The sequence below is a fragment of the Phasianus colchicus genome, chromosome 12, assembly GCF_987193195.1.
Source record: "Phasianus colchicus chromosome 12, bPhaCol1.hap1.1, whole genome shotgun sequence".
In the NCBI taxonomy this organism is placed as follows: domain Eukaryota; kingdom Metazoa; phylum Chordata; class Aves; order Galliformes; family Phasianidae; genus Phasianus; species Phasianus colchicus.
The window spans coordinates 13,338,747-13,364,095 of record NC_143447.1 but is presented as its reverse complement, the minus strand read 5'-3'; the positions used below and the strand labels follow the sequence as shown (position 1 = coordinate 13,364,095).

General features: G+C 49.1%; 2 protein-coding genes across 4 annotated transcripts in view; one reads left to right on the top strand and one right to left on the bottom strand.

Annotated features, from left to right (window-relative positions):
• The window catches only part of FANCI (FA complementation group I), a 23,177-nt gene extending 7,353 nt beyond the window's left edge, over window positions 1-15,824 (top strand). Inside the window, exons 14-37 of one of the 2 annotated variants that reach the window (XM_090149007.1) lie at window positions 162-292; window positions 958-1,028; window positions 1,958-2,072; window positions 2,434-2,556; window positions 3,631-3,699; window positions 4,893-4,994; window positions 5,808-5,987; window positions 6,084-6,205; window positions 6,561-6,725; window positions 7,330-7,509; window positions 8,249-8,412; window positions 8,807-8,883; window positions 9,341-9,457; window positions 10,251-10,302; window positions 10,880-11,007; window positions 11,143-11,211; window positions 11,326-11,413; window positions 11,719-11,900; window positions 12,470-12,526; window positions 12,607-12,666; window positions 13,031-13,117; window positions 13,815-13,910; window positions 14,851-14,976; window positions 15,689-15,824. In XM_090149007.1, the coding sequence (XP_090005133.1) occupies window positions 162-292; window positions 958-1,028; window positions 1,958-2,072; window positions 2,434-2,556; window positions 3,631-3,699; window positions 4,893-4,994; window positions 5,808-5,987; window positions 6,084-6,205; window positions 6,561-6,725; window positions 7,330-7,509; window positions 8,249-8,412; window positions 8,807-8,883; window positions 9,341-9,457; window positions 10,251-10,302; window positions 10,880-11,007; window positions 11,143-11,211; window positions 11,326-11,413; window positions 11,719-11,900; window positions 12,470-12,526; window positions 12,607-12,666; window positions 13,031-13,117; window positions 13,815-13,910; window positions 14,851-14,976; window positions 15,689-15,754 (2,627 nt within the window). In that variant the 3' untranslated portion in view covers window positions 15,755-15,824. Of the gene's footprint in view, window positions 1-161; window positions 293-957; window positions 1,029-1,957; window positions 2,073-2,433; window positions 2,557-3,630; window positions 3,700-4,892; window positions 4,995-5,807; window positions 5,988-6,083; window positions 6,206-6,560; window positions 6,726-7,329; window positions 7,510-8,248; window positions 8,413-8,806; window positions 8,884-9,340; window positions 9,458-10,250; window positions 10,303-10,879; window positions 11,008-11,142; window positions 11,212-11,325; window positions 11,414-11,715; window positions 11,901-12,469; window positions 12,527-12,606; window positions 12,667-13,030; window positions 13,118-13,814; window positions 13,911-14,850; window positions 14,977-15,688 lie in introns of both variants that reach the window. The other variant, XM_031587730.2, reaches the window with a different exon arrangement.
• Window positions 15,377-25,349, bottom strand: POLG (DNA polymerase gamma, catalytic subunit). Of its 2 annotated transcripts, XM_031587731.2 has the most exons (23): window positions 25,299-25,349; window positions 24,342-24,952; window positions 24,079-24,259; window positions 23,594-23,761; window positions 22,780-22,926; window positions 22,523-22,602; window positions 22,208-22,390; window positions 22,001-22,140; window positions 21,804-21,927; window positions 21,511-21,735; window positions 21,297-21,414; window positions 21,140-21,208; window positions 20,893-21,012; window positions 20,610-20,770; window positions 20,451-20,504; window positions 20,265-20,382; window positions 20,027-20,162; window positions 19,706-19,952; window positions 19,505-19,627; window positions 19,174-19,345; window positions 18,708-18,916; window positions 17,287-17,447; window positions 15,377-16,204 (listed from the first exon to the last, which is right to left on the bottom strand). In XM_031587731.2, the coding sequence occupies exons 2-23, from the start codon at window positions 24,917-24,919 to the stop codon at window positions 16,143-16,145; spliced, it is 3,576 nt and encodes a 1,191-aa protein (XP_031443591.2). In that variant the 5' UTR covers window positions 24,920-24,952; window positions 25,299-25,349; the 3' UTR covers window positions 15,377-16,142. The 2 variants fall into 2 exon arrangements, with proteins under 2 accessions (XP_031443591.2, XP_090005134.1); XM_090149008.1 differs by lacking the exon at window positions 15,377-16,204 and having other exon boundaries at window positions 17,311-17,447; window positions 18,701-18,916.

The window sequence follows — 25,349 nt, the reverse complement described above, 5'->3', positions numbered from 1 at the left end:
GCAGCTGGGTTGTGAGTGTGCTGCACTTCATGCCTGCAGTAGAACTCAGCTTGTTGATGCTCATCCTGTTATAACCCTACAGAAATATTTTGCTCTCTTCCATAATAAAGACTTTTCTAGCCACTTGACAGCAGCTGCTCCTTTTATTTTATTTTTTTCAGACTTGCTGTCCAATATTGTTGTGTCTGCTCCTCTTGTGCTTCAGAACTCATCCTCCAGAGTCACAGAGACCTTTGACAATTTGTCCTTTTTGCCCATTGACACAGTGCAAGGGCTCCTCCGGGCAGTACAGGTAAGGCTTTTCATTTCTTCGTAAGTATCCTTGTTAGCCTGGTTTCAGTGATAGCTCTAGGCCACAATTATATGCATGACCTAATAATCCTTCTTGTAAAATAAGCCTTAATACTCTGCTGTATGTTGTTCAGTGTGGCATAGAACTGTTCTTCAAGCTTGGTTTGCATATGCCTTCTAGCAAAAAAAAACAAAACTAAACCATATGGTGTGGTCTGGAATGGTGCCGGATCTGCTCTGTGCTGACCTTTCATCTGGAAGATGCCCAGATGCTACATTGTGGAAAACTCAGTATATGGTGTTCAGCTGAACAGCTTTAGCTGTCAGTGTTGATTTTTCTCTGTCTAAGCTCCATGTCAGTATTTCTCTTTACCTGAGCTGAGGTATTGCCCTGGAGTTCAACTTCTACCTGCTTAGTCCACTCTGGGGATGGTAGTTCTTTCCCAAATCCTTGCCCTTTGTTCTCACTAGCCTGCCAAAGTATCCTGCTGCTACAGCTCTTCAGGTTTAATTTTACATTATTTTAAAATATTTTGGTTTCCCTGCTGTACTGACGACAGTATTAAAAATGAAGGGCCAGATGGACCTGAGGAAGATGAGCTCATAGGCCCCAAGGGTTTGGCATGCCATAGTGTTTTTCTCTCCAAAGTATGTGTTCCTTTCCAGCCCCTGCTCAAAGTCAGCATGTCGGTGAGGGACTCCCTGATACTTGTTCTCCAGAAAGCTATCTTTTCCAGGTAAGCTGGAGAGGGGATTCTTTGAAGAGATTTCTGCAACTCATTTGCATTTTTTTGGAGCAGAAAAACTTTTTGTGTGCTTTGGCTAAGTGTCTTCTTACTATATTCTTCCCATATCTTGATAGTGATATCTATCCCTTCGGCCTGAGACTGTAATACAGTACGGCTGTACCCACTGAGACAAAATCCCAACCTCCAGATGAGTAGTGTTTGGAAATTCAGAAAGCTGTTGGGAACTCCAAATAAGAATGCAGAATTAAAACCAATCCTAATACTCTACACAACTGAGTGCCTCCAGATGCCGCAGAGAGTTTAGACGGAGCTGCTGACTCGGGGGGAAGGTGGCATCTCAGCATTCTGATCTCTTACAAAACGGCAGAGAAACAGGCTTGTTGTCTTGGTAATGCTTTGAGCAATACATCCTGCTGTCTTCATAATGCTGTGATCACAGACTGAGTTTTGTGGGGCGATGGCTGTCTGATTATGAAAACAGAATTCATAATTGAGCACAGTTATTTAAGGCAAGGAACTTGGTCTTTGGGAAAGATCTGGGATTTCAGTGAGCAAAGCAAAACACCAGCTTTTTGTAAGGAACCGTGCAGCTCTGGGAAGAGCTCTGGGAGATGCTCCCATTTAGGTTTTCAAGGGGTGTTTAATGCTTGAGTCTTGATCTGGGGCTCTCCTTCAGTTTGAGCATTGTGAGGGCAGAAAAAGAAACGGAATGTTGTGATTGTAGACCAAAGGAGTTCCCAGCAAACTACCAAACTCTTAACTGCTTGGGGCTGAGTTGCTCTCTTGGGGAGTGCCACTGGGCCCAATCACACTGTTTTTGTGAACGGTTTTTCATTACTGAGTTGTTCTTGTATTTCCTTTTGAACTTCTTGCTTCCTTTTTTCCTCATGTTTCTCTTTTCTCTCACTGACTCACAGGCAGCTTGATGCTCGTAAAGCTGCAGTTGCTGGTTTTTTGCTTCTGTTAAGAAATTTTAAGATTCTGGGCAGCTTGACTTCTTCCCAGTGCAGCCAGGCCATTGGTGCCACTCAGGTAAGTGCTGTTCTACAGCCTCCAGTGCAGACATGTGAAACAGTCTCCTTTCAGTACACAGTTTGAAACAACTCAGAGTGGTGTGTTTTTCCCCAGAATGGAGATATATCTTGGGAAAGGGTTAATCCTGGAAGCAGAGCTTTTGGAAATGCAATATGCAAATTGAAGATAGTCGTTATATCTTATAGTACCAGTGTTCTGTGGAGCATTCACACTGCTCTGTGGTGATGATACAGAGCCTGGCAGCATGCTAAGGACTTTCTCAGTGGTTGTTTAGAGGTCAGGCCCCTTATCACCTTGCTTCGGTTCTGTGATACTTGAGAACTGCAACCAGTATAATTTGACTAATATTCCCTCTCAGGTCCAGGCAGATGTTCATGCCTGCTATAATTCTGCAGCTAATGAGGCCTTCTGCCTTGAAATCCTGGGCAGCCTGAGGCGATGTCTGAGCCAGCAAGCAGATGTCCGACTCATGTTATATGAGGTAAACATGGTTGTTCAGCTTCCTGTTAAACAGCTAGCAGCAGTTTTGTAGTCTGGTTCTACTGTAGTCCCAGGTAAATAATGATCACGTTGTGGAAAGCCATGGATTATCTCAGTTATGTTTGTGGGATACATGCTTATCCTAGGAGCTATAACATTTCTTGCAGCCCTTCTGCTTCGTTTTATTTTGGACCACTGTAGGCCCTAAGACGTGTCAATATATTTTCCTTGTCTGGTGCATTGCTTAAGAGTTAAAATGTGTCGGTGTCTCTCTTCCTGTGGTGTTGCCTCGGAAATGGGAAATGTGTTTGATGCGCAGTATAGAGCAGTGTTATAGGTGCTGGATAGAAACAGTGTTGCTGAATGTGAATGGGCTCCAAAGAAAGTCCTGACTGGAGAATATGAGGAAACTTCCTTGAAGTTTCATCAGGGATCTATCCTTTCTCCCCTCCTTTTGTAGTTTTCTACTAATGTCTCTTAGATTCTAGGTTCTTAGAAAGGCCTAATATAAAGAGTGATTTGTGGGTGCATGTCTTGGCTCCAGAGCTAACTGTGGGATACTAGCCTGAGGAAAGGAACACTGTTTAGATCAGAGAAATTTTGTTTCCTTCTTGACTTGGTTGGACTGACCTTTGGTGAGCTGCAAATTTGGGGACTTGAACTTGCCTTATCCATCCACTGACATGTTTCATTCGGAAGGATTTTTGCCTCCTGCAGTTTCCCCACTGACTTGTTTGGCCTTTGAAGCAGGATTTCACAGTTTGAAGTTGGATCTAGTGCTGGTGTTAAATAGCAGTGAAAGTCACTCTGGGCTCAATGCCACTGCTGCTAGGGAGATACAGCTTGTGAGAGAGCTCCTGCAAGGAAATTCACGCTCATTCTGATTCATACCTTCTTTCTGTGAAGCCTATGCTTTGCCAGGTATGGGGTTTTACACTGAGCACATTGTTTCTTGCTCATAGCTACTTGCAGTGCCAAAGGTCGTTATCGTCTTGTGATGCGAACTTGTTATGCATATGGTTCATTTTTTTTTTTTTCTCATGTAAGCCAAGTTGTCCTTCCTTCCTGTCTTCAGGGTTTTTATGATGTCCTACGCAGGAACTCCCAGCTGGCCAGCTCTATAATGGGAACTCTTTTGTTCCAGGTAAGGTACTACTCCGTGACATGGCTGCAGAAACACTAAGAATTTCACACAGAGACCAGTATAGCAAGCATTTAGGTTAAATATTAGGAAAATAGTTCTGCCACACACTTGAAAGATGAGTAAATGCTGTGGTACACAGAGCTGTTTGATTCCCTGCTATGTTGGGAGCGCTGACTAGGTAAATGTCTAGAAACTGATGGAAGAGAAAAGATCCCTTGGAACCTTTTTCAAGCCTTGATACTTCTTGCTGCATCTCAGAAGCAGTGCCTAGAGAAGTGCTTTGTGTGTTCCTTGTTCCTTAGCAGTCCACAACAGTTATCCTTGGGGATGTATGGGAGGCCGTGTAATTATTATTACTTTCTTCCTATAGGGAGAATACCCAAATCCTTGTAGGATCTGGAAGGATTAACTCATCTACCAACAGCGTTGCTCATGGCAACGACACAATCACATTTTCTCAATACATTGGACAGGCTGTGCTTTCTTTGCAACAAGTAATTTTCTTCACTTTAATCATCCGAAGTTCATGCTGACTAATTCTAACTTTCCCATGTCAGTATAGGGTCTGGGAAGAGAACAAGAACAGAGCCTAGGCAGCTTTGGAGTAGCAGAGGGCAGTTAATGGGAATTTGGTGCAGACATATTATATCATGATTATGTAAAACTTCTCCTATTTGATTTGAATCCTATATCAGTATACTTGGAGCATATCTCCTTCATGTGCTGAGCCAGATGGCCAGCATGATCCTTTACAGATTTGTTTTGCTCCAAGTGTAGCCTCCATTGCTGCCTGTGTCCTTAAGCCAGGAGGTTGCATCGTACCAGGGCCAAGCATTCAGTATGGGGGCTGGGCAACAGGAACTGTTAATTTTCTTCACTGTATAAAGGATGGATAACACTGCAGGTGAAACAAGTGATGTTGCACATTGAAACAGCACTAGTGATCAGATAGGTTTGTTTTGGTGCAGTGACCTGGCCTTCTGGCTGAGAGGCACATGAGCACCTAAAGAAAGAATTTTAATTACTAATAGAGCAGATGGTGTGGCCGAGTTACATATATGGTCCCATTATCATGGTGCTAGTTTTTCCTTTGTAGGATTGAGCACAAAGATGACTGTGTTCTGTATTCAAACAACTCAAGAGGCTCAGTTACTAAGGAACTGGTTATTTTTATTCCTTGTTTTTTGTGTCAGATAAAGCAATACTACTTGCCCCAGCCAGACCTCCTGCCTCCACTGAAACTTGAGGGATGTATAATGGCTCAAGGAGATCAAATCTTTTTGCAAGAACCACTGGTAAGAGCTATATTGGGTGGCCACAATCACAAGATCTTCTGTTTCATAGGAATTGTGCTGCTACATGAGCTGAATATCTTGTGCTTCTTCATCCTCTTCTAGCTTGGAGCAATTCTTTTAATGACATAGAGCTGGGCATGTTACTCGTCTGAGGCTATATATTAGAGCTCCACTATCAAAGTGGTTTGGGGTACCTGTGTGAAAAATGCACTGATACCATAGTTTTGTTATCCTCTGTTGAGCTCACCCTGTTACTTTTCCTCTTTGAACGTAATTCCACATGAAATAATTGTACACTGTGTGTAGTGAAGGGAAGAGTCCGACCTTGATCTTGCTCTTTTGATAATGTTGCAGATGAGATCTCAATTCACAGAATTTCCAAGGGAACAAAATCCAATTCACTCTTCTGTTTTTCCCTAAGGAGACTTCCATGCAGTGCTCCAGTAGCACATCCAGAGAAGGGAGCATGCACTTCATCTAGAATGAGGGCCCTTTTGGAAATTCCCTTTCTGTCTCCTTCAGCAGTTAGAGTAGATGGGTTGCAGGGGCAGTGGAAGATAAACCTGTGCATCTTGTATAGGCCAGTTCCTGCAGACAGCATTGTCTGAAACTAGAAACAGATAGCTGTGTGTAGGATTACAGTTAGCTTCTTTGGGGAATTAAGCATATTCTCAAAACTGACGTGAACCTTTGAAGGCATCTATGGCTCTCTACATCACTGTGGCAGTCTGTCCTGTGATGTTGAACAGCCTGTCCTCATCTGCCAGTGACCTCTGTCTAGAAGGCTGAATGTGACTTGGCTGCTTCCTTCAGGCCCATCTGCTCTGCTGCATCCAGCACTGTTTAGCCTGGTATAAGAGCACTGTGCATCTCAGCAAAGGAGCTGAAGAGGAGGAGGAGGAGGAGGATGTGGGATTTGAGCAACACTTTGAAGAAATGCTAGAATCTGTCACGCGACGGATGATCAAGAGTGAGCTGGAAGACTTTGAACTGGTAAATCAGATTTTCAGTTTGACTCAGTGGAAGAAGACACTGAGTTCTCATCAGGTTTTGAAAGGATTTTGTTCACTTATTTCCTTCACCTCTTAGGATAAATCAGCAGATTTTTCTCCATCTTCTGGTGTTGGTGTAAAGAATAACATCTATGCCATCCAGGTGATGGGAATTTGTGAGGTCTTGATTGAGTACAATTTCAACACAGGGAATTTCAGGTAAAACATTTAATCTTACCCTCTAGCACTAGAAGCGCTTCTGTGCTGTGACTTGCTCTTCAGAGTGCAAGACACAGTTTCCTTGCAAGCTCAGGATAACAGTCCCAACACAAAGTTAGAATGATGCTTTCTGAATGTACGTGCCTTGTGACACAGACATGAACAGAACCTTGGGAGCATCTTTCTTTTGAATGCCATGTGCTGTGGGAGGTGTGAGATAACATTTTGCAGAAGGGCAGGTCAAGGAGGTTTTATTTTAAAAAAGTGTCAGAGTGTAGTTGAGCAACTGAAACTTCAAATTAGGAACTCAAAGACTAGAGTTTCTCTACTAATGCTTTCTACTACTTTACTGCAGTAAGAACAAATTTGAAGATGTCCTAGGCCTGTTTACATGTTACAACAAGCTCTCAGAAATCTTGAAGGAGAAAGCTGGAAAGAACAAATCCACCTTGGGCAACAAAATTGCACGGAGCTTCCTCTCTATGGGTTTTGTGTCTACGCTGCTCACAGCTCTGTTCAGGTGAGTGGAGCTGTCACAGCTGGAGTAGCGTTAAGGCCTACTCACAAGCTGCTTTTGTGGTGTCTGCGTGCTGACTGGTCTTCTGCACTGTATACACAGTACAGACGTTTTAATTTCTGTACAATGCGTGCCTGATAACATCATCTACTGTGTGAGCAGCATTATAGTCCAGGCTGTGAAACTCATGGTACTGACAAAGCTTTCCCAGACCTTGCTTATGACTTGTAATATTTTGGAGAATTTCTGTTCTTCCAGTCATGGGCCATTCTTAATCAGCAAATACCAGTGTTTGAGCTCCAGTCTTCTCCAAAACAGGGCCGGAGATCAATTTGAACCATGCCTGTTAGTGTATCTGGAAGTGCTGGTGAACTCTGTCCTCAAAGGGTCTTTTCCACCTTGGATTTAGCTGGTGGTTTCTTATGTAAATGCATATTTAGATTTTGAATTGGCAAACTGAAAGCAAGCACTAGATGTGGAGGGAGTTGTTTTTGTAGCATGTTGCGTGTGATTTGAACTCTGGTGTGAAGAGATGAAGTGCTGATAAGCCATCCGTGTGCTTTTTCAGTGCATCCTCAATTTCCTGACAATGCTCTTGATTCTTCAGGGACAATGCCCAAAGCCACGAGGAGAGCCTGGCAGTTCTGCGCTCCAGCACGGAGTTCTTGCGCTATGCTGTCAGCGTGGCGCTACAGAAGGTGCAGCAGCTGGAGGAGATGGGACAAACTGATGGCCCGGATGGACAAAACCCTGAGAAGATGTTTCAGAACCTCTGCAAAATCACACGGTGAGTCACTGGAACATGAAGGTATCAGCTCTAAAAAGTAGCGATGCGTTTGGGGGATCAGAAATTATTTTAGTTGCAGTCATTAGGACCATATGCAAGGTACATGTTTGCATGATTGGACATCGAAATAGAATAAGATCACCTATGCAGCAGAGAGCTAATGAGAAGAAAGGAGAAGGAACAAGAAAGGGAAGAAACATACATAGGGGAGCAGGAAAAAAATGTTTACCTGCAAATAAGTGTCGTCTTTGAACCAATCAATTTTACTTTCTTCAAAGCTGTTCCCTTTGCTTTGCCTGACTATACCTCTCTGATTTTATTTATACAGAGCCATATAAAAACTGCTGACATTTAACAAATTCAAACTGCCAAGAGATGAGCTCTTTTTGTCATTGACAGATTTGATGCCAGTGGTCAGTGTCTGGGTAGTCTCTGAGATAGAAAGAAAACTGTGAAAGAAATGAGTCCATAAAGATGGAGTTGAAATGGAATTGGAAGTTCCTTTTGGCATGTGGGAAGGATTAAGTTATTTAGCTGTGTGGAAAGAAAGCAATAGATATTTTGCTCACATCAAACCATTCTTCTTACAAGTGAATCTCTTTTCCCTCTTCTTTCTTAAAGGAAAAAGAACTTCTATTTAGTTATATTAAAAATATGAACCTAAGAGTAGAGTGAGTGATTAGCCTTCTTTCTGGCTCTTGCACTGTGCATTGTGACTTTGACTCCTCCCATCCCACAGGGTTCTGCTTTGGAGGTACACTTCAATTCCCACTGCTGTTGAAGAGTCTGGGAAGAAGAAGGGCAAAAGCATTTCCCTGCTGTGCTTGGAAGGCTTGCTGCGGATCTTCAACACCATGCAGCAGCTGTACACTGCGAGGATCCCCCACTTTCTACAGGCCCTGGGTAGGCATGTGGTGTCATTCTGTTCTGGTTGCTAGCCTTTGTGTTCTAGCCTATGCGTGTTCTTTATCCATAAATAGCTAGAGGGGTCCAGTCTTTATCCCTCAGTAGTAAGAAGGGCTTAGCAGCCATGCATTTTCATCCCAGAAGCTAGTTCCAGAGATATGTTTACCTGTTCTTAGTCTGTCAGCAGAGAGGATGGTTGGAGTCAGATATAGGCCAACTGTCCTCTTCTGTTTGAGATCTGCCTCCAACATATTTTTGAGTTCACTAAGGTTTTGCAGTCTGTATTCCTTCCCTAGCAGTGAGCAGTTGCAGTTCTTCCCAGTTTTGGAAATAAATCCTGTGTTCTGTTCTTGGCATTTAGCTCTCTTCTGCACCTCTCTGTCTCTGCCAGATATTACTGATGGTGACGCAGAAGAAGCGGATATTAATGTCACAGAGAAAGCTGCCTTCCAGATCCGACAGTTTCAGGTAAGTACCACTGTGTGCTGCAAATGTTCCAAAGCACTGGTAATTCTGGCAGCAAATGCTGTTAGTTCTCTATTTCTTGACCGCAGAATAAAGCGTGCAGTAGCAACTCTGATGCTCTGACTCACTGGCTGTTCAGAGAAGTTTTTGATCCTTAGGGAAAACTTATTTGGGGCAGTATGCAGAGCAGTATTAAAACGTACATATAGATTAGAGAGCTGTAGGGTCCCGTAATGCTGCATAAAACATACTTGACTGAATTGAATGTGGTCCTCTGTGTGAGCACTCATAACAAAGAAAAGCACATGTTCTGAAAAAGAGTCTTCTTTTTTTAATATTCTATCATTCCTGAATGTTTCCAATTCCCTTATTTGCTGAAGCTTCTGGCTGTTTGCATCTTAATATGGCCCTGCAAGAAGCATGCATACTTACGGACTCTGTCCTTCCTTTCCATGATCAGAGGTCTCTGGTGAACCAGCTCAGTAGCTCTGAAGATGACTTCAATTCCAAGGAAACGCAGTTACTCATCACAATTCTCTCCACTTTGTCCAAACTCCTGGACCCAGGCTCTCAGCAGGTAATTCACAGCCTTCTCAGGGTGTGGGGGTGTGTGTAGTAACCAGAGGTGTGGAAAGAACATTAGCAGATGGGATTGATATCTGAGAGCTTTGACATGTATGTGTGTGTGTTCTGCCTTCTCTTGCAGACTAGACCATGTTAAAATTACAGTTTTGATAAGTTGTCAAGCATTATCTTGTCAAATGCCTGCAAGAACAGTGAAGAACAAGTTGCCTTCCCACACCCCCTCCTGCATATTCTGATGTTACTTTTGGGCATCTGGAATCTGAACCATTTGTTCTCCTGAGCAGGGACTCCTAGTAGAGCCTGGATGTGGTGGTGTTTCCGCATGGGAATAAAGCCAAAATAGGCCAGCAGATCTGCGACCAGTCCAAATACAGTTCTTCAGAATGGACTGGCTCAGTGCCTAGCTCATTCCATGCAGGAGGCATTTGCAAAAGTAAAGACTAAAGGTGCCTCAATTTTACAGACTAGAGACTGCACTAAAAGTGTGCCAGAAGTCTGGTGTCATCACTTAACTTAGATTAAATGGAGCTGTTACTTCGTCCAAGGGAACATGTAGCATTGCTGTGTACTGGCTCTCAGCTTTTCAATTGTTTGTAGGTTAAGTGTTCTTTGCAGAACATTAGAGTATGGCTGAATGCCCTTTTGCCTGAAGGGGATTCTGCAGGTCTGTCTTTGCTGTGTGTGATTCATTATCTTGAATGATGTGGGTTTGTTTTATTTTGTTTTTGATTAATTCTGTGCTTTGAATTCAGTTTCAAAGCCATATCTCTTCTCCCCTTATGCAGTTCCTTCAATTCCTTACTTGGACAGTCAAAATTTGCAAAGAAAATGCTTTAGGTATGTAAGCTTTGAGGGGTATGTTCAGATGTGATGTGTCACAACTGATAGTGGACTCTTGAATGCTCTGCTGTTGCATCTGTCCTGTTCTCACCTCTTTGTTGCAGATAGTTCAGGTACATTCAGGTCCCATTTGGTGGCAGATTGCCATGACTGCAGTTATTAGCATGGCTATTAGGAAAGAAACTCCATCTCTATAAATACTAACAAAAGAGAGACCACTTGGCTTTTTACTCTTGTTATTCAGATCTCTTGCTCAGTTTTGTATTTATACACTGCAAAAACATTATTCTTGATGTATCTTGTTCATACTGTTATTGCTTCTGGTCACCATTTTGCTATGAGCTCGGGGCTCTAGTTTGCTGTATTCCCCCTTGTAATACTATATGCAATGCCCATTCTTGTAACTAAAGGATTTTGATTAGAATTTTCATCTACCATGTATCACTTCTGGGAGTGTAGACTGTCAAACCCATACTGAATCTGAGGCTTTACCTCACTGGGTGTCTGATGTTCCTGAATAGCAAAGGGAATTCTGCAACTAGTAACACCCTGTTTTGTTTTCTCTTCCCCACAGAGGATCTCTCTTGTTGTAAGGGTTTGCTGACTTTGCTTTTTAGTCTCCATGTTCTGTACAAGAGTCCTGTCAGTCTGCTGCGTGAACTTGCACAAGATATCCATGCTTGCCTGGGAGACATAGATCAAGTAAGATGCAGAGTCCACAGCAGCTTAACTTGCATCACTTAGTGCTGTCACAGCAGAACTGATTTCATCTCTGGAGCAAAACGTGTGACAGCAGCTGAAGTTTTGCTCACCAGAATTTTTCTCTCCCTCCACCAGGATGTAGAAATAGAGAGTCGGTCCCATTTTGCCATAGTGAATGTGAAGACTGCAGCCCCTACTGTCTGTGTGAGTCAAAACTGTGTATGAAACAAGCAGCTACTCTTGTACAAGTGGCTTATAGATTCCCGTTGTGCCAAACTCCTCCAACAACTTGTTTTGTTACTGCTGTTTCTGTTTTAGCTGCTGGTTCTGGGGCAGGCAGATAAGGTCCTTGAAGAGGTGGATTGGCTTATCAAGAGGCTTACCATTCTGGGATCAGACACATCAGGTAATAGAAGCGGCCCCCTCTTACTGTTACACCTTTGTCAAAGATAGGTAAAGATAATGAGCAAAATAATATTTTGGGATTTTAAGGTGGTGTCATTTGAGGGTAGGATAAGCTCTCCCTTGAACTGGTTCCACGTCAACAGTGTAAGGCAGTGAGTTGTCACAGAACTCCTCCAGTGACTATTTTCCCTGTGCCATGCTGTTGCTATGCACACCTGACAAAAGATGGTCTTTTGTGTCTCCCACCTGTGTAACTGAGCTCATTAGATGTACATTCATGTGGTATTCATCTCTTTCTTCTAGAAGACTCGACTCAGGCATCAAACCAAACCCAGGCTCTGGAGAAAGGTGTGATTCTGCAGCTGGGAACTCTGCTGACAGTTTTTCATGAGCTGGTGCAGACAGCACTTCCTGCAGGGAGCTGTGTGGACTCACTGCTGAGAAGCCTCAGCAAGACATACACAATCCTCACCTCCCTCATCAAGCATGTGAGTGAAGCTCTGCTGGCAGTGGAATAGCTGGGATCTAATAACTTTTTCCACATCTGCTACAGCAAGCTCACAGTGACCCCTGGCAGCAGCTACACTTAGGACTGGGCTGTTGATCTCTTGTATGAGTCGAGTCTTTTTTCTGCTGCCTTTCATGTGCTCATTTTTGTGACCTTTCTACAGTAGCGGCAGCTACACCAGAGGAGATAAAGAAAAGCTTTTCTCAAGCTGACTTTGGGTGTGTTTGGCTTTGAGTGGTTCCAGTGCCTCTTTTAAATTCTTCAGTGTGCAACTATGTGCCACAATGAACAGTGTCAGCAGTGTTCTTGTGCTCAGCAGTCCTGCCCTTTCCACCCAAGGCTTGAAGCATTGGTTCTGGGGCAGTGGGGACAGGAGATCAGGACATGGGAGCTCTGAACATGGGGATCTCCTCATGCTTTCTCAGCACTCCTCCTTTCTTAATTGGTCAGTGGTAACTGGGTGAGCTGCTTTGAGCCCTTGCTTGGAAACACAAGTTACAGGATGGGAACAGTGCATCTAGAGGAGACTCACTCCTGTTTTCTTTGCAGTATATCCAAGCTTGCCGCAGCACCTCAAATACAGTTCCAGGAAGGCTAGAAAAGCTGGTGAGTGTGAGCAAATCACTGCAGGACATGGCTCATTGCCTTGAGCTGGGAGTAATCCCAGCCTCTCTGCTTCTTTACAGGTGAAGCTCTCAGGTTCCCATTTGACCCCACAGTGTTACTCATTCATTACTTATGTACAGGTAAGACATAAATTAACTGTGGCAAAATCACACTTAAGTCTATCTGATGCTGAGTGGTGAATCAGGTGCAGTGCATGGGCACCTCTTAAGAGTACTAATCTTCTTGACATGGCTATAGCTTAAGATATTTCAGTACCATTGGGAACAAGCATGTTGACTTCTATTAGAGCAGGAGAGGAAGAATGTTTAGGGAACTCTTTTTTTTCTTTTTTCTCTTTTTTTTTTTTAATCCCACCCCCTTATGTTCATGTGGGTTTTTTGGATGAAGTTGATGTGTTAGCTGGCCAGAGCAAAGATTTCTGTGGAGAAAGACTTAGCTGGTCTTTCTTCCCTGCTTACCCTATCCCTTGGTTTCCTTCTTCAGAACATCCATAGTGAGAGTTTAAGCTTTGCAGAAGAGAAGAAAAAGAAGAAGAAAGAAGATGAAACTGCTGCAGTCTCCACAGTCATGGTGAGATTGACTAAAGTCTATTAGGACATGGGCGGCTTGAAATCTTGAGATCCATACCTCAAGGCTCATTTTATCTGGTGGCTTCTTAGACATCACCAGTGACACACTGGCATTTGGGCCTCTAAGTAAAAAATCTAATTTTTTCAACCTGAACTTCAGAGAAAAGTTTCAGAACAATGGAACAAATAAAAAACTTTACTAAACGCAAGCTAAAAGCTCACAGGAATAAAACAAAGGTGTAAAGTCTGATTTGTTTTTATCACCTGGTTATTTTATATTTGGAGTAAGCTATGAAATGACAGCTCATTGCCTGTCAAACATAGGCTTGGAGGGCCTTTGCAGAGACAGGTTTTTCTCGGGCTGTCAGACATATCAGGGCTGTGGAATGTATAACTACAATACTTGGAAGAGCCTTGCTGCAGAACCATTCTAGGAGGCCTTTTAAACTCAGTAACAAAACTAGGCTGGCAAGACTCAGTGGGGCAGGCTACTGAAGATAGGTTTCTAAAACAGGGAACGACTGTGGTTTCTGTGTCATGCTACACCATCTTTGGATTGTGGGGGAATCTAAGCTGCTGATACAAATACAGGTGCTGCATTGTGCCATAGTTGGGATACTTGTTGCTGATGACTGTACAAGGGATTCTTAAGGTTGTTTACTTCAAATCTGACTCTTGTCCTGTTTTCCACATTTCAGGCGAAAGTGCTTCGGGAGACCAAGCCAATCCCAAACCTGATTTTTGCTATAGAGCAATATGAGAAGTTCCTTATCCACCTTTCCAAGAAATCAAAGGTAATATAAAGCAGAGGTCTTCTGTGATCTGAACTTGATGGAATGGTAATTATCATGGCATGGTGGAAAGCTACTGCTGTTTCACCTTGAAAAAACAAGATCAGATTGCTGCTCAGATTAGGAAAATGTAGGGGCCTTACCTCTCTTTCAGCCTTTGCTCCTCACCCACCACTACCAGATTGCTGCTTTCATGGTGACAGCAGGTGGCATTGGTAGTACTGAGTGAGCATAAATGTAAGCTCCTAATTCCAGCTTTTCTCCCCCTGCTCTCCCTAGCACAGCTCTTAAATGGGAGAGAGATGTACATTCATAGATGTTACCATGAGGTATTATGAGTCAGAATGTAGCTGGCAAGCATTTGGCTCTGTGAAGAGAATAGGCTACTGGATTTCATAGGGATAGGTGCTTTTTTTTTTACCTACTTCTTGCTTCATTCTTACATCATTATTGTGATGACTTTGTCCTAGTGCAGTGCAGAGGACTAGACAGAATAGGAAATTAAGGTTATAGAATGGCTTAGGTTGGAGGGGACTTCGAAGATCATGTAGTTCCAATCCCCTGCTGTACGCAGGATTGCCACCACCCAATCAGGCTGACCAGGGCCCCATCCAACCTGGCTTTGAATGTCTCTAAGGATGTAGTCTCCACAACCTCTCTGAGAAACCCAGTTCCAGTGCCTCACCACCCTCTGAGTAAAAAAAAAAAAAAAAAAAAAAAAAAAAACCCTCTTCCTAACATCTAACCTCAGTCTCCCCTCTTTTAGCTTAAAGCTATTTCCCCTTGTTCTTTCACTACTGAACTGTGTAAAAAGTCATTCCTCCTCCTGCCTGTTAGTTCCCTTTCAAGTACTGAAAGGCTGCAATAAGGTCTCTTCTCCAAGCTCTTTTCTCATGCCATGATGCTCTGCCCCCTGCCACCGGTTTCACTTTGGTTGCTGCAGGTGAACTTGATGCAATATATGAAGCTCAGCACCTCCCGGGACTTCCGCATCAATGCATCCATGTTAGACAGCGTGCTGCAAGAGCACAACACGGAAGATGCTGAAAATGAACCAGACAACAACCAGGTGAGAACTCATTTACATACTGTTACTGATGGGTTTCCGCTCTTGTGCTGCCAGGTATGTGTGTCTGCTATTTAGCTAAATGTAACTTTAGGAGAGTTTGTCTCACCTGGGTTAATCCTTACTTTAATGTTAAGCTGACAAGAGTGAGTGAACAGGACTGAAGTCCCCTGTGGTACAGTCCTTCATCCTTCACCTTTAATGATCTTTATGTCTGTGTACCAGTTGCCTCTGTCTCTTGTTTTGGAGGACTGAGACTGTTTAAGGCCCTGGTGTTTGTGTCAGCAAGCAGAGGTCTGTCACCATTACCTCTGAGGACCAACTGTCTGGTATCCTTTAGCAGACAGTGCTGGAGAAGGCAGCACAACCTGTGCTGGATGAAAAACAGACTGCTTTTCCTTGCTGATTGTCCAAGTGTTTATTGGTGCTTCTGTCCATATTTCCCTGAGTGTAATCACCAAGCTGAAATCCAGCACTGCACAAGCACTCCCTGTCTTGTGCCATTCGTAACCTGAGCTCTGAGTTGCATCATGAATTAATGGGGTGCTTGGGGAAAGCTTCAGGGGGTGAGAGGAGTCCCAGATTTCAGGTCATTTTTGCTCAGAAGAGAGTGCTAAGTCCTGTTCTGTACATCTGATTTCTTGAAGTAAGCGTTCATTGGACTACTCACACAAACATTCACACTCAGTACTCTTAACTCTCTATTTCTCTCCAGTCCAGCAGAGGAGAGCAGCCAGATGAAAACCAGGAACCCCAAAAGAAAAGAAGGCGAAAAAAATAAAATGTGTGGTTGCAACTGCTGCCACCTCCTCCCATAGTGCCTGTGCTGTGGCAGCCTCACCTTGGTCTTGGAGAACTGCGCGTACAGAGATAATTGACTGTCTCTCCTGCCAAATACTCAAGACTTCTTTCTTCATCCCCATGGGTGTGCAAGCAGTGACTCTATCAGGTGTCTCAGGTTTTAAAGCTGGCTGCTGCTCATTCAAATATGCATGTTCTGCCATTCAAATGTGCTGCTATGAAAATCTTCCTCAGGAACATCCTTTTCTTACCAAGAGAAGGAAGTGACGCAACCAGAATCGGTCCCTGCCATGTATGTGCTTCTGAAAGGACAGCCAGGTTCCTGTGGGCTCTCTGGATAACTTGCACATTCTGACACTCTCACGTTATCACTTCTTCTCCAGTGATCCTTTGGTTATTTCAATTATCTGATATATATCCAGTGCTTCTCCTAGAAGACAATGGGGCAATCAGTTCCTTCTGTTCTGCAGTATGCTTAAAGACTGTACAGCTTCAGAGTAAGAAAGTAACAGCCACTCTTTGCTTTTGGTACAGAGCATGTAGCAAGTCTGGGGCAAGAAGCCTTAATTTTATTCAAGCTTCTGTTTTGTGCAGTGCTGGGAGTGCAAAAATCAGCACCTGGAGGAAGCTGGAAACAAGGACTGTTCTCCCTTGAAGCTTGCTGCTGTGCATACGTCCTGAGGAGACAGGTGACAGCTTCCTCTGGAGAGCCAGCAGCATGGGCTGCATTATGCTTCTGCTGACCCTGATGCACTGCACTTGTTTAATTTGCTTTGTTATTGCCCCAACAGGTATTTTTTCCACAGGCGCGCTTTGCCTGTAAAACTCTTAATAAAGGTTGCCTAAGGGTGAAGTGTCTGATGTTGTTCAGTGAGGTTCTTAACTGCCAAAACATTGCTGTGTATTGACAAGGTGCTATTTAAGGCAGCTCCCAGCCAACAATTAAATGTTTGTTTGCAGCAGTTAGAAGGTTATGCTGAGTACAGATAGGAACAAGTGTAAGCCTTGGGATTGGTGGGGGAGAACACAGCAGTGCTAAGGCTGAAACCTGCAGTGTGGGCAGCTCCCTGAACACAGCTGTGCTGAGCTGAGGGGGAGAGGAGGAAAAATACTGAAAGCTGGGAATGGCTGGGCCTGGAGGGCAAAACATACAAGCCTATAGAGGTACCTCATTTCAGAGAAAACAATTCAATCTTGGGCTGTATTTAAAAGACTACAGGAAAGCTCATCTCTTGTCTGAGAGGCACAAAGCCAACTTGTGTGGGGTGACAGAGCCAGGCCCTGATTTCTTTAGCAGAAATATTTGGCAGCAGCAGCACAAACTGTTCAAACGGTGAGAAAGGAGAGGACAGAGAAGCTGGAAGCAGGTGAGTGTGTGCCTGCAGTACTGTGAGGCTGCTGAGGCAGGGCAGGCTATAGGGTTTGCGAGGCACCTTCAATGGTGGAGCTCCACTTCCATCAGAGGAGGGGCTCACTGTTACAGGGGATGCAGCTCAAACAGCCTCTGCTTACCTTGAGGAATGCCATATTTCTTCTCCATGCCAGTTGGATTTGATGGAGTCACACAGTTCATGGTCACCTCCTTCCTTAAGCACCGGTCAATGTCCACAGCACTGAAGAAAGCCACAGACTGCGGCAGATCCTGGAGACCCAGCTTGTATGCAAACATGCACCTGGAAGCACAAGAGACCAAGCAGGGCAGTGCTACACATCACACTCAGCTCTGCAGCACACAAGATGTTACACAGCCTGAGGAGCAGAACCCTGAAGGCAGCACCCCATTAGAAAGAAAAGAAAACCAGAGGGAGTGCCTTAAACTGAAAACTCCTTGCCACGACCTTTCTTTCACTGCAAACACCACCTCTCCTCTGCCAGGGAGAGAACTGTGCGCCCCTTTTTTTGGAAGGAAGAAACCAGCTACTGCTTAAAAGTTACAGCAAACCCGCTAACTTCTCTCACGCTCAGCCAGTCCTCCCATTCCTGCGTGCAGTGGCTTTGATCAGCCGCAGGTTGGGCTGGAACAAAGGCAGCTTCACAAAACATTGGGCAGCCGCTGTTGCAGATTACTTTGCACCCATGTCAATCAGCGGCTGGAAGACAAAGTGCTTTGTAACTACTGGGTAGCAGGAGGGTCAAGGATTGCCAAAGTGGATGTGGGAGGAACAGAGTAACAGTACGTTCAGCCTCCTAGGAAGAAAGGACCAACCCAGCCCTTCACTTCTGGCTAATCCTCCCACGCAGAGCAGATGTTGGATTTTCCCAGCAGGAAGCCCTGTGCCTGCAATAGCTGGTATAAAGGCACAAACATCAGGGCGTCTCCTCCTGCTGCGCACGCTGCCTGGGCACAGAAAGGCTGTTTGCTGTATCCTTACCTCAGCCCGCGAGAAAATAGCTCTGCTTTGGCCAACTCCTGTATAAACCAAATACCATAAAGCACTGGGAAGGGGATTTCACAAAGCTGCCTGAGCTGGAGCCAGCGCCAAAGGATCCCTGGGCGTGTGAGGGCAGGAGGGCTCCAGGCTGAGCTTAACCTAGCAGGCACGGGCCAGGAAGGCAGCAGGGCTGCTGCTAAAGGGGCACAGAACTGTGCCTCTCACTGCCGGCCCCAAAAGCAGGGAGAGAAGAGGGGCAGCCAGCCTGATTCCCGACAGCTCACTTAAACAAGGGCTGCTGCCACATGATGGCCACGAACCCAGGAGGAGATGCACTCACAGCCTCTCCACAGCAAGGATGGAGCTGCTGACGTGCCAACAGATTACCCCTGGAAGCCAAAGCTAGCTCCACGCACAGCCATCAGAGCCCCAAATAAAGGAGCTACACTCTAGAGCTGCCGTGCCTCCTCTAAGCAGGGAAAACCTGCCCTGTGTCACCCTCCCCTCCTCCCTTTGCCATCACCCTGTCTCACCCAGGAGATGCCCATCCCCACCTCTCACCGTGTGAGCAGGTTGGTGATCTGCAGGGCCAGTGCTGCCCGGTAGCGGTCCTGCTCCTGCACCAGGTAGCGCACCTCGTCGTGGATGCTGATGCAGAAGCGCCCGTTTATGTCGTACTCCTCGAAGAGCCACTTCATGGAGACCAGCATGAGGTGCAGGTAGTCAACAGCTGAGCTCTGTACCACCCAGTTCACCCTGCTGGTTAGAAACTGGGGAAGGATATACAGAGAAATGCTAGGAGAGCGTCCAAGGAGTTCCTGTTACAAGGGAGGGGGCTGGTGAAGCAGTGTTGCTGGGTTTCCTTGATGGTACACAAAGAAAAGGGGCACAGGACCCAACACCAATGGGTTTTGTCTGCAGCTCCACGTGCCTGTGTGGTTCCCCGCCCAAAGAAGGGCCGGATTTGGGGATTGCTATTTCAGACAAGCAGTGCGAGGAGCTCAGCACCACAGAACCACATTCTCACCTCTCCTTTGGCCACTGCAGGCTCCAGAGCCCTGCTGATATGACAGCCCAGCACCGGGGTCTGCGGCGAGGCAGACAGGGCGATGCTCTCCAGCTTGTTGAACATTTCGGACTCAGTGCCTCCAGCCCATATTCGGTGAGCCACCACGTCCCACTTCTTCTTCCTTCGGGACCTATGGGAGCAGAGGGAAGATTTGCTGAAGTGTGGGACAGGTCCTAAACACGCTCTTTGGGACTGGGGCAGTCAGATGATCCCTGCAGCATTCTGCTGGGAGAGACTGGAGGAGCCCCCAGACCAAACTGGGGTGCATCTAGGAGTCACAGCATCTCACTTTCTCATGGCTTCTCTCTGGATCTTCTGCACATCCTGGGCTGACACTGTACCATCTTCTGCTCTGTCCACAGCCAGCTCCAACTCCTTCACCAGCCACTCGCCCTCCTCGCTGAGATGAAACCTAGAAGAAAACATCACCCGGCTCAGGGTAACGCATGCCCAAGAAGCAGCCAGGACTCACCCCACAGGCAGTACCCACCTCCGGATGCCCTTGGTGACAGCGTACATCTGCTGTGCCTTCTCACGTGCCTGCTGCTGTGTCAGCCGGTGGTTGAACTGCATCAGCAGCCGCTCGGCAAAGGGCTGCCCGGCCCCGTAGATGCGCCCATAGTTGAAGATCTTGGCGTGCTCCCGGCTGATGCCCACCGTGGCGGCCGTCTTGCTATGCAGGTCGGTCCCATCGCTCTTCTTCCCCTGCAGGGTCATCCAGCCAAAGGCCGTGCACCCTGCGGCAGGGAGGAAGGGGTCAAACACCGCACAGGAATGGGGCTGCGGTGCCCAAAGACACAGCCTTGCTCACCATGCATGCCGGCAAAGTGAGCCTCGCCCAGGACCGCCGCTATCCACAGCTCCTGGGAGTCCACATCTGCACCCACCAGAGAGTAGCCAGGCGGCACCTGGACCATGGCCTTCAGCTCGCTGCCCACACGGTCAGCCTGCAGGACACGGCACCCGGCTCAGCACATCCCACGTGCTACACCGCACCCCACGGCCCAAGCCCCGCTGCCTGGCCCCCGACGGCCTGCACGTAGCCCTACCCGGGCATTGCTGGCTGTCAGCCACGTGGGCTCCACGGCCCGACGGGTGATGGTGCCCGCAGTCACCACCTGTGGCAGGATGGCCCCGTAGTCCTCCTCCTCACTGTAGGCCGGGTGCCTGTTGCATGGGTGCAGGGTGAGCACGGGCCCTACGGGCTCCCCCAGCCCGGCCATCCCGCTCTGTACCTGGTCACCACACGGGGCAGCTCCCCCTTCTTCAGCCACACGACCACCTGGGAACTGAGGGACGTGGTGTGAGGATACACAACAACAGAGTGTGCCCTCTGCGCAGCCCCCAGGGCACAACACAGCCCCAGCCACAGGGATTCGAGGCACCAGGCTGACCTGACCCGCTTGTGAGCGTTCCTCCAAAAGGACACCATCTTGTTGATCTCCAGGGCTCTGGTCCCATGTGTGCGGCCCACAGCAGCCCGCAGCGTGCCGTCCTCCATGCGGGGCAGGAAGTCCTTGGCGAAGGGGCTCCCCACATTGTTCTCATTGCCGTCCTTCAGCAGCAAGGAGATGCCAGGGCTCAACACAATGCAGCCCCACACACCCTCCGACCTCAGCTGGGAACACCTCTGCCACCACCCCATGGGACGAGGGAGCAGGGATAGCTCTGACTTGCCTTGTGGGGCAGCTTGAAGAACCAGCATCCAGGGACATTGACATCATTGTAGGGGCCATTGCCGTGGTGGAACGAGGGCTGGCTGCTCTCCTCCATCAGCTCTGGCAGCCCATCCTCATCCTGCAAGTGGCAGTGTGAGGTGATGCTGGGCACAGTGTCCCTCTGCTCTGCTGGGAACCCTCATCACAGAGGGACCACGGACACGGGATCAGATTCACCACCGCATCCCACAAGGAACTCTGCTTACCTGCATCTGGCTCTGCTCTGCCCTGCCTGGCCGCTCCATGTCCAGCTCCATCTGGCTCAGCTCCTCCACCTGCGGCACAGAGCAGGGCAGCTCAAATAACCATCCCGAGCCTTGATTATGGGGTAATTCCCTCATCCCAGACCCCACAGCCACGCACCTTCTGCCACATGCTGCTGCCCTCCAGCACCATCAGCTCATCCTCCACGCCGACCTCTTCTGGAGGCTGCTCCTGGCCCCTCTGCAAGCAGTGCTGCCGATACAGTCGCTCGATCGCCCTGCCAGGGCACAGAGCACCACCAAATGCTGCAGCTGAGCCCCTTACAGAGCTCCGTGTCCCAGCCATGGACTCTCCATGCCCCGCGCTCCCTCACCTGTGTGGGCAGACAGGCCCCTCCAGCTCTGCGGAGGCTGCAGGCAGGTTGTCCTGCCGCCCCGGCACCAGGTAGCCCCAGCCGTGCTTCTCCGAGTAGTGCAGGGGGAAGCCATCCCAGGCCAGGCGCATCAGCTTTGGGGTCACCCGCATCTGCAGGCTGATGAGGCTGGGCCCCGGCACCCAGCCCTCCTCCTCCAGGCGCAGGCACAACTTGCGGTACCAGCTGTGGGGCACGGCCGTGGGTCAGGGAGCAGGGAGCAGGCACTGGGTGCCCCGCTGTCCTCAACTCACCCCGGGTGGCCTGGGAGGTGCTGCAGCTTCTTGGGCTGCAGTGTGACCGTCTCCTTCAGGCGCTCCAGGCAGGTGTGGCTCTCGGGGGCTCTCAGCTCCTCCTCCTCACTGGGGGGACCGGGGTCTGACAGCACAGGGGGCTGAGCATCCCTCCAGCCCATCGTCCCGCAAACACTGCAGCATCCTTCCATGCTCACCTTCCTGCCACTCCTGAGCAGATCCCGTCTCTGAGGCTTCGCTGTTTATTTTCTGATCCTTCTTCCTCTTTGGGGGTTTCTTCTGTTTAAACTCCTGCGTGTCCCACTCCAGATCCCAGAGCCAAGGGTCCTCCTTGTACCTGTGGGCACACCGTTGCTCTCCCCCTGCAACCAGCGCTCAGCCTGGTCCCTTGCCTCTCCCCATACCTGTCCTCGTGCAGCAGCTGGCAGGCATCGTTGGCCAAGTTCATCAAGGACTTTTTCATCTCCTTCTGGAGCTCCTCGTAGGTGCCCTGAGCATCATCCAGGTACCTCCTCCAGTTGCTGTTGACTGGCAGGTAGGACACCCCCATCTCCAGCATCCCAGCAAACGTCACGGGGTGGGGGCATCTGGAGCCCAAAGCCAGGGGTTGGGAATTGGGCACCTCATGGAGGGGATATTCCCTCCGAGCACCAGCCTACACACAAAGTGAGCGTGCCTTGCGTTCATGACTTCACCCAGCCCCCTCTAGCCCCTCTCACCTCTCCATGAAGAGCGGCAGCTGCTCCTGGAACACCTCATGGGTGGCCCGGACATCGCTGGCACAGTACGACATCAGCTCCTGGGAACACAGCGTGATGTCACCAGCACTGGGAGAAGCCACAGTGTCCAGCACAGCTTCCCCCATACACACAAATCCTTTGCAATGAGTACCAGCCATGCACCAAAGGGGAAAAAAAAAAAACACCAACAAAAGCTGTTTCTTGCCCCATTGCCATCCCAAGCACCGCTCCCATACCTGGAAGTTATTTCTGACATCAGCCATGGTCCCCTTAACAAACAGCTCTCGTGCCTCCTTCTGCAATGGTTCTCCTCCCACATATAGTGCATGCACATCTGCCAGGTTGTTGATGCTGCTGACGTGCACCCAGTCCCACGAAGAGACCTGCAGCAGGCAGACAGTAGAGGCAGAGCCCAGCCCCACAGACAAGGGAGCAGTGGGTAAAGGATTAAAGGATGGTCATTCCATCCCATTCCATTCTATCCCATCCCATCCCATTCTATTCAATCCTACTTTCATCCAGTCCATCCTACTCCATCCCACTTTGTTCTATCATATTCCACTCCATCCCATCCAGTTCAAGTCCATTCCACCTCATCCCATTCCATTGCATCCCCTCCAATTCCACCCCATTCCAACATGCTTTCTATTCCATCCTCTTCCATCCCATTCTCTTCCATTCCATTGCATCCTATCCTGCTCCTTTCCACTGTATCCTTTTCCACCCCATCCCATTCCATTCCATCCTGTTCTGTTCCACCCCATCCCATCCCATTCCATTCCATCCTGTTCTGTTCCACCCCATCCCATTCCATTCCATCCTATCTTACTCCATTTCTTCTCACTCCATTTCACTTCATTCTGACCCATTCCATTCCATTCCATTCTATCCTATTCCATTGAGATCCTTTCACCCCATCCCCTTCCATTCCATCCTATTCTATCTTATCCCATCCCCTGCCCACTCTCTCTGGAAGCCACTGGGAGCGATTCATGCAGCAGAGCCACTCCTAAGCTGCAGGGAGCAGCTGGGGCTCAGCTTCATACTCACTGCCGGCCCCTCAGCTTTGCTGCGTGTCTTCTTGATGTGCTGCTTGACCTGCTGCAGCCCCTTCCTCTTGCCATGCTTGGCAGCCATCCAGAGGCTGCGCTGGAAGCCCGTCAGCCCCGAGATGGCCATGTGCATGCTCATGGTATCCAGGAAACGCACCCGGGAGCCCTGCAGGGAGACAGCAGTCATAACCCAGGTTGTGCTGGGGAGAAATGTGCTAGACACAGGCTGCCCTGAGCTGTGAGTGCCCCAGGCCAGGTTGGATGGGACCCTGGGCAGCCTGAGCTGGTGGGGACACCCAGCCCACGGCAGGACGGTGGGCTTTAAGGTCCCTTCCAACCCACACCATTTTATTACTCCGTAATGCAGGCAGCAAGCCGCAGCACGAAGCATCACCGTGCATCTCACCCGGCACCTGCTTCTGCACAGCCCCGAGCAACACACGGCAGCAAAGCAGCCGAAGCAGCACAGCCACGTGCACTCACCTGGATGAGGTACTGCTCTTTGATGAAGGCGCGGTCGAAAGCCACGTTGTGCCCCACCACCACCCTCTCGCCGCCCTCCTGCTGCCTGCCGGTCCCCTCCAGGGGCACGAGGTCGTGCAGCGCCAGGCGGGGGCCCCACGAGTAGCGCTGCTCCAGCAGGCGCCGGCTGCACCACGAGTACCTGCGGCGCGGGGCACGCGGTCAGCGCCCTGCACCGCACCGGGGGCGGCGGGAGGGAGGGGGGGAAAGCGCGGCTCGCTCACCACGCGTGCGGGGACACCGCCACGGCCATGGTGGGGCACTGCCCGGCGGCCACGCACACCTCCACGTCCAGCACCAACGCGCGCTCCCGCGGGCACTCCACCGCCTGGGGCCGCCCGTCGGGGTCGTAACGCGTCCAGCCCTGCTGCCCGGCCCAGCTCTGGGGAACGGGGGGCAGGCGGCAGCGCAGCAGTTCCTCGGCCGCCTCCAGGTAGGGCAGGCTCTGCTTCTGCGCCAGGCGGCGGAAATGCTCGTCGATGTCGGCGCCGTACATGCGGGGCAAACGCAAACTCACGTCGGGCAGCGACGGGCCGTGCCGGCCCCACAAGCCGTGCCGCTGCAGGTGTTCGATGCTGCGCCGCACGGCCGCCTCCGAGTGCCGCACGCTCGCCCCGCGGAAGATCTGCTCGTGGAGGTTACGGGACAGCATCTGGATGTGCAGCGGGTTCACGCGGCGCTCGCCGCCCTCCGAGGGCTCGGCCTCGTCGCCGCGTGGCTGCGGGCGGTGGGCGGAAGGGCCGGAGCACGGCCGGGAGGAGGCACGGCGCGGCGCCGAGCCTCGGCGGAGAGCGCGGAGCATCGCGGCGCTGCTGGATGGGGGGGGGGGGTCCTCCTGTAAGGGGAGAGCGGCAGTGAGGGGAGGGGTTTGCGGAGGGAGCTTCAACCGGCGCTGCTAAAAGCAACACCTTGCAGGCGTGCGGCGTGCCGGGATGCGCAGCTGAACTGCACCACATCCTCGAAGTATGCAACACCCCTGCAAGGCATGCATCACATCTGCACGTATGCAACAGCCCTGCAAAGCATGCAATACCCCCGAAGGACGTGCAAAGCATTCCACACCTCTGCACGCATGCAACGCTCCTGCAAGGAACACCCCACGAGCACGCTCTACGGCTCGGCACGCGCCCCCAAAACTCCGCACCTCCCCCTCCCCGAGCCGCGCAGCCCTACGCGCCCACCTGCCCCCAGCCCGGCCCGCAGCGCGCTGCAACGCGGAGCTCCGCGGCAAC

Excerpts from the sequence above, each read along its gene's own strand:
- POLG (XM_031587731.2), bottom strand. The coding sequence starts at position 24,919 with ATGCTCCGCGCTCTCCGCCGAGGCTCGGCGCCGCGCCGTGCCTCCTCC. Across the intron at positions 21,209-21,296 it reads GCAGCAGCATGTGGCAGAAG|GTGGAGGAGCTGAGCCAGAT; the intron begins GTGCGTGGCTGT and ends TCTGTGCCGCAG. Across the intron at positions 19,628-19,705 it reads GTCACCAAGGGCATCCGGAG|GTTTCATCTCAGCGAGGAGG; the intron begins GTGGGTACTGCC and ends GTTTTCTTCTAG.